The sequence below is a fragment of the Pediculus humanus genome, genomic scaffold (assembly GCF_000006295.1).
Source record: "Pediculus humanus corporis 1103172108269 genomic scaffold, whole genome shotgun sequence".
Classification (NCBI taxonomy): domain Eukaryota; kingdom Metazoa; phylum Arthropoda; class Insecta; order Psocodea; family Pediculidae; genus Pediculus; species Pediculus humanus.
This window is the reverse complement of record NW_002987838.1, coordinates 266,146-282,099: the sequence shown is the minus strand read 5'-3', so window position 1 is coordinate 282,099 and position 15,954 is coordinate 266,146. Positions and strand designations below refer to the sequence as shown.

The window sequence follows — 15,954 nt, the reverse complement described above, 5'->3', positions numbered from 1 at the left end:
TTAAAAATGGCGGCGAAATTTAAAAAAAAAAAAAAAAAGAAAAGAAAAGAAAAATTCATAATCGAATAAAAAAAAAAAAAAATTTATAAATATATATGTACGTAATGTTTATATATATATATATAATTTCGATTGTGCGACCGCAGACAAAATTCGACACTCGAATATCGAATTACAAATCGAATGACATAAAAAACGATTCGATTCTTTGAATTGTCATTAAGAGTGAGACTATTACAAACACACACACACACCGAGACGATATAGGAATAATTCAATCATAAACATAAAATTATTACGGGTGAGGGGAAAAGGAAGGAAGGAAGGAGAGAGACAGATAGATAAAATAATAGGTAAGAGAGAGAGAGAGAGAGTGGGGGGGAAAGAGGAGGAAAATACCCGAACGTAATGGTATTTGTCAATGTAAATAATTTTTTTTTTTTTCTATCGGTTTTTAACTGCGAAAATTTTTTCCTTTTTAAATCATCAACGATCGATTGATCGATCGATCGATAAATTAATCGATTAATCGATTACGTTACGATATATTCTATCGTTAAAAGAAATAAAATTTCTTCGGGGTATGTTATAAAGCCTAAAAAAAAAAAGTTAAAAATAAATTCGCGTAGTAAAAGTTCAATTAAAAATGATGTGCGAAGAGAGAGAGAGAGAGAGGCGTGGCATTAGACATACTAAAAATCAAATTGACGCACACGCAAAAAACGAACGAAAGTTTAAATATAGATTTTAATAACTGGAAAATTTACGTAATAATTTTTTTTGTCGTAGGTCGATAAAATTTCATCGACCTTTAACCCTAACAAACGCACACGCACCTTAAACCTTTCGAAATTTTTGTTTTGTTTTCGCGGTTAATTTTTCCTACCGTCACGGTCTGGAACTACTACTGGAACTCATTCATGGAGAAACCGGGGAAAAAGGGCGCAATCGTTTATTAAAAAAAAAAAAAAATCATTTTCGATACAATTCGATTGACAATAAATAATTTTTTATTAGTTCCAGGAAAAAAAAAAGTGGGCGCAACTGTGTCCGCGTTAATTAGTTTTTAACGTGGTAATTAATATTTTTTTTTTTTAAACGTTGGATGCACTTACACTCAGATTTATTAAATTATCACAGTTTCGTTTTCACTCCTGCCAACCTAAACCCCCCCCAAAAAAAATACCGATTTATAATTGATTGATTTCTATCATTTTCGTTTCAGGTTTTTTTTTTTACGTCATCATCATCTACATCATCGTCGCTTTGATATATTTTTAAAATAATAATAATAATAATTGAAAGGAATTATATTAATAATAATAATAATAATAATAAAAACAATATGGCGAACGAAAAGTTAAAGTGTTTCAATCGGTGGTTTCTATCGTTTGCAATAATAATTTATTTATTAACATTTTTCGTGGAAGGAATCGAAGAAAAAGACGAATTATACGGTTCGAATGGTAAAAATTTAGTTTTAGAATATTTCCTACCGATTAATTTACCCAATTACATAGAATTAGAAAGGAAAAGAGAAAAAAGAGACGTGGAAGGAAGCGGAGACGACGAAGGCGGTGTTGTTTTTTACGATACGTCCGCCGGCGGCAATGGCGGTGTCGGCGGCGGTGATTTCGAAATAAAAAACAATGAGTGGAACAATACGATTGATTCGATTAGTAGTGAAGTCGTTAACAAAACCGCAAATAATAACGTAACGGATTTCGAAGGAAGTGGAGAAATCGGTGATGTAAGAGATAATAATGATAATATTGAAACTTCGAATATTCCCCTTATAAACGATTCTGAAATAATAATAACGACGACAGAAGAAGAAGAAGAAGGTAAACACGATTTGGAAACTTCGACCATCGTCGATGATGGTTTTGTAAAATCAAACGAATCTATGAATAAAACGGAAGAAGAAATTACGGAGGAAACGAAAGAGGTTGATGTCACCACGACGACAGAAACGTCATCGACGTTACCGTCGAAGGTGGACGAAGAAGACGAAGTAAAAACAGAAAAGGAAAATGAAACGTCGACGGTGTTACCGTTAGAATTTGGAGAAAAAACCGAAAGCGAAACATACACACCGGAACCGGATAAAGAAACGACGACGACGATGTCGACGATTACGGAAATTTACGTGAGTCGTGATCATCATTCTCAAGTTTTTGCAATTCCAGACATTCCTCAAACAGAAAACGACACAACGGAATCAACTACAAGCGAAGGCACGACAGAAAAAACTCTAGAAGTAACAGTTTTACCACATGCGGAAACAACTTTCGCGGTAAAAGAAGAACCCGTACCAATCACGACGACGACGACGACGATGAAAACGGAAACGGAAACGGAAATACCGACGGCAACGGAAATCCCATACATCGAAACGAAATTTGCACATAATACGATCGAAGCGACACCTGGTAACGTTTTACATAAGAAAAATTTAACACCCGGAGTCGATCCATTACTCGTGATAACAAACACGGGAGCCATAGAATCCGACGATGGAAATTCGGAAAATTCTCAAGATTCTAGAAAATTGGGAGCGTACATCGTAATAGGTTTAATACTATTGAGTTTTTCCACGCTCGTCGGTTACATAACGTTTAAAAAATTAAAAAATCGTAAAAGGAAAAGTTTTGAAAATCACAAGGAAACTAACGATACGGAAAAAGCTTTGCTCAGTTTAAACGATTACAAGGATAATTCAGAATTGGAAGAAAATCATTTGAAAAACAACGAAATCACTCCGATCGTCGTCAAATCACAAAATCAAAGGAACAAATTTGAAAAAAATACAAATTTTTCATCACCGAAAAATTTAAACATGATAACAAACGAGAAAAACGTTGAAAAAGATAACGTATTGAAAAGCACGACGGATAATTTAACACAAGTCATTATTGAAGACACGTTAAAAGACGTGGATAATAACGAAGAGAATAAAAATTCATTTTTTGACCCGGAAAAAGTCATTGTCAAAACGAGAATCGTCGAAGATTCAATACCTAAAAAACCCATTTTAATTAATAGGAGTTCATCCGGTTACATACCGATTCCTCAAGATAACGTGTAAATAGAAAATAAAATAATAACGATTATTATAATGATAATGATAATGATAATAATAACTATTACTACGTGAATCGTTTCGGGTTTTTTTTTTTTTTTGTCTGTTTTTAAATTATAAAATATAAAATTTATTATTTTTATTATATAAAAAAAAAAGTAAAATTTTTTTTTCGTTCCCTAATCCTAGAAAAATTTTTTAAAAAAAAGATGGCGGCCGAAATGAAAATGAAAAATTTTTTACTTTCTTTAAATATTAATAATTATTAATTAAAAACAATAATAATAAAAGAGAGAAAATTGTTTGTTGTTGTTGTTGTTGTTTGGCTCGAGGTCGAAACGATTCAAACCGGCGTCATAGAGTATATAAAAAAAAAAAAAAATTTACTTTTATAACGTGTCGATAAAATAATTAAAGACACGACGTAGAAAAATGTCCGACAATTTTTTTTTTTTTTTTTTTTTTGGATTAATAATACCCTTTATGTTAACAAAATTAAAAACGAACGTGGTAACCCCTTAAAGCGAAAGTTTTTTTTTTTTTTTTTTTTAAAGTGGGGGCGTTAATATAAGTGTGTGACAAATTAAAACCACGACATAAATTTTAGCGTGGAAGAAAAAAAAAAATTTATTAACAAAATAAAAAGTCCGCCGACTTTCGATATTTAACAACTTTGATAATTTTATTTAATTATCATTATCGACACTTTCGTATTTAATGAGTTTTGATTTTAAAAAAAAAAGGGGAACTAGACAAAAAAAAAAGTGGGAGAAAATTATGTTTTTTTGAAAGTTTTAAACGTTCTGTGTCTGCGCCCACGTTTGTCAAAAAAAAAAAAAAGTAGTTTGCCGTAAAATTTTTTAAAATTTAAATTTCATTTAAATCGTCAAAATTTTAAAAAATATTGCCTGTCTTTTCTTACTCTCTCTCTCTCTTCCTTATTATCCTTATCACTCTCTCTCTCTCTCTCTCTTTCTCTTTCTTATAAACCTTACGACTCTCTTTCTTTTCCTTATAATCTTTACCGCTCTCTCTGTTTCTCTCTTTCTTCCTTATAACTCTTATCATTTTCTCTCTCCCCCTTATTATCCTTATCATTCTGTTTCTCTCTCTTTCTTCCTTGTAACCCTCATCACTCTCTCTCTCTTTTTTTAAAATTCTTACCACTGTCTCTTTCTTTCTTCCTTAGAATCCTTACCATTTTCTCTCCCTTTCTTCCTTATAATTCTTATCACTCTCTCTCTCTCTCTTTTTTTTCAACTAATCCAAAAAATTTTCCGAATGGACAAAAAGGAAAACTACCGATCATCGCCGCCATTTTGATTAAAATTATCATATAAAAAATTTCACGAACCTTTTTTTTTTTTTTAAATTTAGTTAAGTTGGTAACAATTAAAAATTTACCGTGATCATAAAAAAGTCATCCAGAAAATCCACCATTTAGTCCATTTACTCCATCCAAAAAATCGTATTTGTCAAAATGTACAACAGAATTCCAGAATCGACGTCTTCTCCTGGAAAAAAAAAAGAAAATTTTTGGTTAAAATGAATGAAAAACTAATGAAAAAAAAATTTTTTTTCCTTTTAAGAAAATCATGGAATGCTTGCAACAACAATAAAAAAAATTTCAAAACTTGGTTTTAATTTTTTCTAAACTCGATATTAGAACGATAATCGAATATCAAAATCAGGCATACCAACCAACTTTCATAAAAAAAAAAAAAAAATTTTTTTATTATTTTGTGGTACTCGATTCTCTCTCTCTCTCTCTTTCCCTCGTTGCATCGAAATAAACACGAAATTTTTTTTTTTTGCAAAAAAAAAAAAAAAAAAAATAATCCAAACCACAAAATTCTTTAGGGGAATGAAAAAAAAAATCAATGCAACTTTTTGGTTTTTGTTTTATGCAGACACGTTATTACCACCACTACCACCACCACCACCACCACCATCACCACACGTGTATCCGACACCATCATCGTCCTACATTTAATTTAATATCGCACGATTGTTTCGCACATAAAAAAAAAAAAAAAAAACTTTTACCAAACAACAACAACAACAACAAATTTTTTTTTTTTAATAGTTTTTCAAACGCCATCTCACCTTTCGACACTAATAATAATAATAATAATAGTAATAATAATAATAGTAATAATAATAATAATAATAATAATAATAATAATAATAATAATAATAATAATAATTAATTAGTTCGTAAACGATGACGACGACGACGACTACGAAAATTATAAAAACTTTTTCTTTTTTTTTTTTTTTTTTATCTCCCCATTAACATTATTATTATTATTATTACGAGTAATAATAGTAATAATAATAATAGTAATAATAATAATAATAATAATCAAAGGTGCAAATTACTTTTTTTTTTTTACCTTAATAACAACTTTATTAAAAAAAAAAAAAAAAAAACGTTTTGAAATCGCGGAGGGAATGAATTCTGAACACAAACAGTATATTATCCACAATAATGATGGAAAGTTCTGGAAAATTATTATTATTATTATTATTATTATTATTATTATTATTAAAATTTTTTCTAATTATGCGAAAGTTGCGAATATGGTGAGATAAAAATTTTTTATCATATCCCCATTAAGTGGAAGTAAAAGGCAGTATCCTACCTAAAATTTTTTATTCCCTTAATTTTACACAAAGGATAAGAAAAAAAGGAAAAAAGGAAGAAAAAACGATGCGGAAAATCAAATGCGGAAAATCAAATGCGAGACATATAAAAAAATAAATAAATAAATAAGTAAAAAACAAAGTTGAGATATTTATTTATTTTTTTAAAATTAAGCTTAGTTAAAAAAGGTAAGCCAGACAGGCAGACGGGGAGATAGAGAGAGATAGAGAGATAGTCGGGAGTCGTCTTTTAAGCCGTTTATATCTATTTTACAAAAAAAAAAAAAAAAAAATGAAAAAAATATAAATTGATTGATTTTCCTATAAGTTAAACGTGATGGGAAATTTTACGCGGATATTGACGGAATAGGGGAGGGGGAGGAGCTTAAAAAAAAAAAAAAAAAAAAAGGAAAATTATTAAAAAGAAGAGAACCGTTAAACTTACCGAATGAATTTAATATTTATAAGATATTGTTTTACGTATGTTAAACATATGGGCGCGAGTGATTTAATATAATTTTTTTTTATTTTTGGATTTTCTTTCCTTTGTCAAAGGAAAGCTTTATCGGATCATAGAGTAAACAGAATATTGTAAGAGACTTCCGTTAAAGTAAATAATATTCCTTTTCTCTTTAAATATATATATATATATTTTTTTTTTTTACTTTTACCATTTTTTTTTTTTTTTATTTATCTTTCTCCGACTTTTTTTTTGTCCTCGTTATCGTCATCGTAATATACTTTTATAGAAATCAATGGAAAATAAAAAAAAAAATTTCCTTTGTTTCCCTGTAAATTTTAATTAATTATTTGCAAATAAAAAAAAAAAGATTTTTATTATTCTTTTCGCGTAATGAAACAATTATTAATTACCCTAATTAATTAAATAATTAATTTTCGTGATTGTGGGTGGTAATAAAGAGTAATAAAAAAATTTTTTTTTTTTTTATAATTTCCGTTACTCCCACGAATGAAAATCAACAACAACAACAACAAAAATTCAAAGGAAAAAATTTTTAAATTTTTTTTTAATAATTCAACGGGTTGAATAGGTTTAACCCCACGTGACCTTTCGTACCTAAGTGCCTTTTCATACAATTAAAAAAAAAAAAAACGTTGAAAATTTAAATCGGTTCGATTCAATCCGCCATGTTTTTTTTTTTTTAAATAAAAATTAATCAAAATATTTAAATAATAAAAATGTCGGACATAACTATTATTAACTACATAAATTAAAAAAAAATAATAAATAAATAAATAAATAAAATTTAAACGTTTTTATTATTCAACCACAAAAAAAAAAAAAAGATGGCGGAACATGATTGATTTTTTCGAAATATTATTATTATTATTTATTTATTGGGTCGCGTCACAAAACTTTTAATTTAATAAAAATTAATTAATTAATTAAAACATGTTTCTTCCTAAATCTCTGACGTGACAGTGTCCGGTTTCTTGTTTTAATTTATTCGCGTAATACATTAAAAACAATGTGTATAAATAAAAAAACGAAACCAAAACTACGAAAAACCATAATAACGTTTCCTTATTTATTATTTTAGATAAAAGCAGACGATATTCGATCATTTTCAGTCGATCGTCCGTTCCCAACTATTATTATTATTATTATTTAATTTGGCAACGATGCAAAACAATTTTTTTTTATTCCCACGTTGTCGGGTAATAATAATTACTCGCCCCCCATTCATTAATTTTTTTTTTTTTAAATTTTTTGGCGCGAAAATTTCTCACGTGTTAAACGAATAGACAAAAAAATGTGGTCACCTGATAATGACGTCAGAGAGAGAAAAAATAATTATTTTTATAAATGTCAATTACAAACGAATCAAATTTTTTTACTTTTTTTTTATTCTATTGACACTTTGAAAATTTTATATATATATATATATATTTTATTTTAACGAGTAAAAGTTTTTAAAGAGAGATAGAAAGAGAGAGAGAGAAAGAGAGAGAGAGAGAGAGAAAATTATTTATTTAAATATGTCAAAACGTTATTTACTCGTTATTTTTTCAATATAATTATCGTTTGCCTTGTTAATTTGTTTTTTTTTTTTTTAATAATATTTTTATTGCAGAAAGTGTAACAAGAAACGGAGTAAGCAAGTATCAAGATGTAATCATTTAAAAAATATTAAAGATAATGATCAATTTGTTTGTGTTTATGTTTTTCTCAACGAGTTTTTTTTTTTTTTTTTTTTAAACTACTTAAATCATTATGGTTAATGAATTAATAAAAAATAATGTTTATATAAAATAAATAAATAAATTTCACTCGTTTAAAATTATTATTTCAATTCATTGGAGAATGGGGAGAAAAAAATTCGATTCCTTTCTATTGACACGATGACGTTTAAATTGAATTAATATATATATATATATATAACTAAATTAAAATTTTCATATTGTCAAACCGACAAAACTACGTCATTACAAATGACGTTGAAAATGTAATGACGTCACAACATAAAAACAAAAATATATAAATAAATTATAAAAAAAAAAACTTACGAGAATCGTTTCCTTTTGACATTTTCTTCCATTTTGTTTTTCCCCCTTTACTGGAACAAATTTTTTCCATTTTATGAATTATTAGTAGTAATCATTTCAAACTTGAATATTTCCAAATCCTGGCAAATTTTCAAACGTACACAATTCTAAAATAAATAAATAATAATTAATTATTTAATTACAATTATTAATTTAATAATTTTTAATTGATAAACCGGAAGTTAAAATAAAAATCTTTTTCCATAAGACGATATTAATTAAATACATAAAATTGTATTTTATTTTACATAATTTTAAATTTACATATTTTTTTTTTTCATTTTAAAAATTAAAATTAAAATATTTACACATAAAAACATTAGGAACAAAAAAATTTTTTTTACTACATTTTTAACATTTTTTAAACTTTTCTTCTCTTTTTCTTCTTCTTCTTCTTCTACTTCTTTTTAATAATTCGTAATCATAAGGATAATAATAATAGTAATAATAATAATAATTCAATCGCATTTTTTCACTATTGAAATGCATCATGTATTATTATTATTATTATTTTTACATAATTTTTTTTTTTTTTTTTTTTAGAGTAAAAGAAACGAGGAATGTAAAGATAAATAAAAAAATTGAAAGAATCGTAAGACGTATGACGTGATTTATGTACATAAAATAAATAAAGAAAGAAATGTAAGGAAATTAAAAGTTAGAAAGAGATGGAGAGAAACAGATAGACTAAAAACATAAAGAGGAAGAATGATAATAATAAAATTTTGGTTTAGGAACTTTCAGTGGATGCGTTCACCTGAAAATTATACACACACATATATATATACATAGAAAAATTTGAACGTTTTCCATTTGTACGTGGTAAAAGATCAACACTTCATATTATTTAAAAACTTCATCGAATTTCACTTCTCCATAATAAAAAATAAATATTTATATAAATATAAAAAAACATTTGAATATCGATGGAGAAGTCGATTGAGGCAGCATGACTGTGGTAAGGTGAACGATAAAACCTGTCTAAAAGTCTTTTTTCAAATATATAAAATATACACGCAAAAATTCTAAATAAATACACATAGCCATCGAATGCTATAACCTTCTCAGTGCTTTTCTGCTTTGTCTTGATCCTACTTTGTACCTGACTGTTTTACTCGGACTAGACGAAGGAGATGAAGTTATGAAATATTTACACGTTGTACCATAGTGGTAAGCACATTGGCATTGAAGGCAAAAATGAAATGAACAAAATGGTTGAGTGCAGTGACCACTGTTTTCATCATCGTTAACATTTGAAGGCAGCGAACATCTTGGACACGGAGTCAACTTTCCACTCCTTCCTAATTTCATACCTTCCTGCAAACAAATTATAATAAAATTGTAATATTCAAGCTTCAAATGTTTGTTTTTCTCTCTTAAAAGCAAATTATGAAAAACAAAATGTACTCCAATTCGTAATGCTTTTAACACATTGATTACATCAAGTAAAATATGGAATAAGTTTTGTTAAGGATTTTACTTTAAAAAAATTTTCAGTATTATTTGTGAGATCAATTTCAAAATATGCAGAAACTCAACAGAGTTTACAAATATTTGACCACACACAATTTCCGCCATAAAAAAAGCCAAGCCTTAGTAAAAAAGGAGTGTGAAATAATAAATGTATTCAAACTTACTTTTAAATATTTATTAAATTTTTTTTGTCTCGGACTGATTGGAGGCGATCTCGGAGTTTCTTTTATTTTAGTAAAATTATAATTTTCATTCCAACAACCTAAAGGTTTCCTTTTTTTCTTCGGCGTGGATTCATTACTTCTTTGCATGGGATTTATAACCTAAAAAAACGGATAAACGATGATAATCACATGTGTATGTGACGTATAGGTTAACGAATACATTAATGGCAAAAAAACAGGCCAAAAGCCCGCCAGAATTTACGACGCAAATAAGCAACACTCACCCATGAATTTTCCTTTAGCATTTTTCTCTTCGCAACAAATTGCTTTATCTTGTGTGCAATAACTCTATCCGACAAGCATAATTTTTGCCATGTTTTCGATACTTTTGCAACGTTTTGCAAATCCGAATCGGATAAATAGCTAAGAATTTTCGATACGATGGGCAAATGCCCGGTTCTTTCTCCGAGAAGCAATAAAAAATCTATTTTTTTGCTTTCCAAAAAAAAACTCCTGCACAATTCTAAACCGTTATTTTTAAACACGGACATTTTTACACACAAACAAATACTTCATTTAATATCAAATCGTTTTTTTTTTTCTTCTTTCCCTGTGACCCTAACCTGCAAATATCTGCCTAAACTATAAACTGATATCAAAGCCTCCGCTATATTCAAACGTATTCCGCATTCGCGTTTTCTATTGAAAATTTCCCGTTTTAATTTAATTTAAATACTTACGCGAAATTAAATATATCACATTAAAACATCACAAAAATATAAATAAAAACCCGATAATTTCACACATGTTCGTTTCGACACATTTTAATGAATAATAATTCGACCGGCTTATAAATCAAGACGGCAAAGCGATTCGACCGTTACTTGTTTTGACCGGCTAACTCACTCTGATTGGTCCGTTTGTTTAACCAATCAGAAAACAGGATTTTGTTACACGTGACTTTTAATTGTTGTCTCGTTCCTTTTTTAACGTATAAAAAAAAAAAAAAAAAAAATTCTCAAAAGTCGTTTTTTTTCCTCTTTTAAAAATTATTATTAATTTTTAAATTTTTTGGAAAACGTATTCGTTAAAAAAAAAAAAAATTAACATAGTAAATATTTAAACACTATTAACGACTTTTTTCTCGGAATTTTTTTTTTTTTATGATTGACAATTTGCAAATATTTAAAAAATGTCAGAAAAAAAAACGATAAAAAATCTAACGGAATTAACGAACATTACCGATAAAATTAAATTATTATAATTAAGACAAACGCGCAAAAAATATAAAAATAAAATGTTAAAAAAAAAAAAGATTTTTTTTTACTTTTTTCTACCGCGAATACCTGGGGAAAAAAACCTTATTTAAAAATAGAAAATTTTTTACATTTCAAAGCCTTGACCGAATCCTTTTTATCGCCAAGGGTGAAAAAAAAAATCAAAAATTTAAAAAGGCAAATGACCAAAAGAAAATGAGAAGAAAAAATTTTTTTTCTTTAATTCAAATTCAACGAACCGTTTTTAATGTAATTTAAATAAAAACTACCTACAAAAAAAAAGAAAAAACGCATTTTTTCTTTTCCTTTTTATAATTATCTCTTACAATTTCCATTTCTTTTCTTTTTTTTTGTTAAAAAAAAAAATTCAGGTACGTTTTTACGTTAAACCATCCGAAAACTCCAAAAAAAAATTTATGAAGAAAAAAAAAATTAACGGTTTTTTTTTAAAATTCGAATGCGAAAAATTTTTATTCTTTTTGTTTCTATTTTTTTCTTTCCCCCCTTCCTCCCCTCCCCTTTCTCTCCAAAATGAAATGATTAACAAAGTTTTTAACTTACATTTACGTGAAAAAACCTTGCTGTTCTTTTTTTTTTTTTTTGCAATTTTTAAAAATTAAACCAAAAAAAAACGAAACGGGGAAAAAAACTTCACAGGAGAAAGGTTACATTTTCAAACGTCACGTGACAACTAAAGCGTTCTTCTCCCAAGTACGTCGCTCAGCGCCGTCGTCACGTGACACGTTGCAAATCTCACGACAGCCAATTAAAATCAAGAAAAATCACCTCATTTTATAATTAATAATAATGATAATAATAATAATAATAATGATTATAATTTATGTCGAAACATTTATATTGAAGACAAATTTATTTAAAAAAAAAAAAATAATAATAAAATAAAAGAAAAACAGGTAAGTACAAATCAAATGAGAGAAACAATAATAATAATAATAATAATAAATCAAATAATGATTGATAATAATGATAATAATAATAATAAATTTCATCAAAAAAAAAAAAATCATTTATTTATTTATTTATATATTTATGTATATATGTATATTTTTTATTTATTTATTTATTTATTTATATATATTTATAATAAAAGCTAGGGACTAATTTTCAAGTTTTGTTGTTGTTATTATCATCATCATCATCATCATTATTTATACATGGTACATAATAATAATATTAATAACAACAATTACAATTATTATTATTATTATTATTATCATTATTGCATTTTTTAAAATTTTTTATTTATAGTTTTTTTTTTTTTTTTTTTTAATAAAAATAAAATTTTTTTTCCCTCCATTTTTAATAATTATTATTATTATTATTACTCGTAAACATTTAATAAGTGATATAATTATAAAGACGATGGTGATGATAATAATTCTAATTAATTAATTAATTAATTAATAATAATAATATTAATATTACATACGAAACGATTATTTTTTAAATCAAAGGGATTAGAGCATCGATGAAAAGAAATGTTTCATTATTATTATTATTATTATCATTATCATTATCATCATCGTCACCATTATCATCATCATCATCATCATCATTATTATCATCATCAATATTATTATTTTTTTTTTAAAGTTTTCTCTGTACATTAATTTACAAACAAATCAGCCATTAGACAAAAAAAAAAATGAAGAAAAAAAAAGAAAGCGATAAAATCGATCGATACATCGATCAATCAATACATCGATCGATCGATCGATCGATTGATTATAATTATTAAAAAATAAAAATTTTTATTATTATTATTTTTTTTTTAACTTTTATTTGACACGAAAGTTTCGATTGTAAAAAAATAATGTGAATTTTTTTTAATAATAATAATAATAATAATAATAATTTATTTTTTTATTATTTAACGTACATAAAATTTTATTTATTTATTTATTTATTTTTTAATAAGGATGGATTTCGTTATATATATAAATTTATTTATTTATTTTTTTTTTGGCTTTTCAAAAAATGGACAGAAACGATTCGGTTTTTATTTATTTATTTATTTAAAGGAGGGCATGAGGAGGAGGCACCTAACGGTCAATAATGGTTAATAATACATAATACATAATAATACGTAATAATAATAATAATAAATGATTTAACGGCCTTAAAAAATTTTTAAGTAATGTTCCATAATAATATTATTAATAATTATTAATTTTTCTACAAAAAAAGGGAAACAGAGAGAGAGAGAGAGAAAATGTGCATGTGCATGTGCATGTGTGGGAAAGAGATAGAAAATTTAAAACGTAACATCAAATGTGAGATACTAAATAATAATAATAATAATGACGGTGATGATGATGATGATGATGATTTAAATAAAAGTTTTTTTTTTTTTTTTGGACATTTCCGGTTAAAAGTAAAAACGATTATTATTATTATTATTTTCTCCGAATGAGTAAAAACAAAAGGAGGGGCGTGGGGGCGGGAGGCGGGGAGTGATCGATTGCTTTGGGATTCAATATGGAAGACTTTTAATAACAGATTTCAATTAAATCTGACTACATAAAATTATTAATTTACATGTGCTTATGTATAAGTATACGTTTATTAATTTATTAACGGGGGAGGGAAGAGGTGGGGTGGGATGAGAGGAGGGACAACAGATTTGATAAAAACAAATAAATAAATACAAAAAATAATAATAATAATAATAAAGATAAAATTTTATGTACCTACACAAGTGTGTGAGTGCGAGTGCGTGTGTGTGCTTATGTAATCATAATAAAATCACGAATGTTAAAATTCAACGTCTAAAAATCTAATAATAATAATAATAATAGTAATAATAATAATAATAATAATAATAGTATTATCATCATAACCGTTAATTATAAATCATCAAATAAGAGAATATAAGATTTAAAGGGCGGTTTCATCATTATTATCATCATTATTTAAATTTCTTTTTTTTTTTTTTTCTTGGTTAGGTTTGACTCTAACGGGTACCTAATTTTAAATTTTATACGAGTAATAAAATGTCGGACGTCATCGTTTAAAAAAAATTGAATAATAAATATTTGTATACATCGTTTTTCCTCCTTTTCGGGGGGACATATTGAAATTTATTATCATTATTATTATCATCTTTTTTTTGTGTTTCGGCGACATTTTCGACGATGACGACGACGACGACGACGACGACGTTAAAACGAACGAACGAATAATAATAATAATAATAATAATAATAAATTATCTCGAAAAATAAAAATGGCCGATTTGGCATTTATCGTTGTAGTGACGTTTTTTTTTTCGCTTTTTTTGATTAATTGACGGACGTCATCTTTTTTTTTTTTTTTTTTTTTTTTTTAAATGGGGCACAAAAGTTTTCTCGAACGGATTTGTATGTATGCAAATATATATAACTTATCATCATCATCATTATTATTATTATTTACAAAGGTAACCGCAAAGACCGCACCCCCCCCCCCACCCCCCCCAAAAAAAAAAAAAAACGTCAACGTCGTAAACGTTTTTAGTGCACTCCAATGAGAGAGATAGAGATAGAAAATGGCCCGCTTATTTAAATCCGATTCATTATTATTATTATCATTATTTTTTTTGTTTTTTTTTTGTTTGTTAAAGTTGGCAACGAATTTACAGCTAAATAAATCATGGTCGCAATAATAATAATAATAATAGATTTTGTCTTTTTTTTTCTTACTAAAAATTTCTAAATTTCAAAAATAATAATAATAATAATAATAATAATAATAATAATAATAATAATAATAATAAAGCGTATACGGTAATGTTCGTTAATTTAAAAAAAAAAAAAAAAATGGCGAGGGAGTAAAATTTTCTTTTTTTTAATATTATTATTATTAATTATTATCATTATCATTATTATTATTATTATTATTATTATCGTGAGAGGAGATGAAAAATGATGTTAGTTAAAAGCTGGAATGATACTAACTCTGATTCTGGAATCGACATTTTTCCTTCCTTCCTTCCTTTAATCCTTCCTTCCATCCAACCTTCCATCTTTCCTTACTTCCTTCCTTTCTTCCTTCCTTTTTCTTTCCTTTTTCATTCTTCCGGAAACAGTAACCTTTTAACCTTTTTTTTTTTTTTGTTTTTCGTAACCTTTTTTAAAGTTAATGATTTAAATTGTTTTTTTTTTTTTTTTTTTTTCTTATTGAATGCACGCACGCGCGATTTCCGTTACGATTTCATTTTTATTCGCTTGTTATCATCATCATCATTATTATTATTATTATTATTATTATTAGTGTTGTCATCATCAACTTATTTATTTTCATTTAGATTTGGGCGATTTACCGACCGAACTCATACCGTCTCCTCTACTTCGAGATCTGTGAAGCGTAGAAAGTCCTTCCCCTAAAAAAAAAAAAGCGAAACCTTTAATAATAATAATAATAATAATAATAATAATTATCATCATTGTTATTGTTATTATTGTCATTATTATTATTATTATTTTTATTCTATTGTCATCGTATTTTACCCCTGCTCGTGCTTCTTCTCATGGAATGTTCCGTTTGATCCATGTTTTTATACTGTCTCATAGCACGACCTCTTTTATCCAATATCAATTTATCCGCTCGAACGAATATACCGTGTTTGGGTTTGCAGGTAAAATATCGGACGCCTTGAATCACTCCGTCGTTTTTACCTGGAGTGGGAGAAAACAACGAAATTAATTTTCCGTTTAAACGTGCCGTACTACCCTACTACCCCCCCC

The 15,954-nt window shown here is 26.8% G+C and overlaps 3 protein-coding genes across 3 annotated transcripts in view; 1 reads left to right on the top strand and 2 right to left on the bottom strand.

The window, feature by feature from the left end:
* Nucleotides 1-1,105: 1,105 nt before the first annotated feature.
* On the top strand, nucleotides 1,106-3,088 carry Phum_PHUM502750 (uncharacterized protein; the record flags this gene model as incomplete). Its single annotated transcript, XM_002430822.1, has 2 exons — nucleotides 1,106-1,139; nucleotides 1,431-3,088. The coding sequence occupies 2 exons, from the start codon at nucleotides 1,106-1,108 to the stop codon at nucleotides 3,086-3,088; spliced, it is 1,692 nt and encodes a 563-aa protein (XP_002430867.1).
* Nucleotides 3,089-9,349: 6,261 nt separating this feature from the next.
* Nucleotides 9,350-10,484, bottom strand: Phum_PHUM502740 (F-box only protein, putative; the record flags this gene model as incomplete). Its single annotated transcript, XM_002430821.1, has 3 exons — nucleotides 9,350-9,609; nucleotides 9,930-10,092; nucleotides 10,218-10,484. The coding sequence occupies 3 exons, from the start codon at nucleotides 10,482-10,484 to the stop codon at nucleotides 9,350-9,352; spliced, it is 690 nt and encodes a 229-aa protein (XP_002430866.1).
* Nucleotides 10,485-15,703: 5,219 nt separating this feature from the next.
* Nucleotides 15,704-15,954, bottom strand: part of Phum_PHUM502730 (uncharacterized protein) — a gene marked incomplete at both ends in the record, with an annotated part of 25,189 nt that continues 24,938 nt past the window's right edge. Inside the window, one exon of the mRNA XM_002430820.1 lies at nucleotides 15,704-15,885. Coding sequence (XP_002430865.1) covers nucleotides 15,704-15,885 — 182 coding nt within the window. The remainder of the gene's footprint in view (nucleotides 15,886-15,954) is intronic.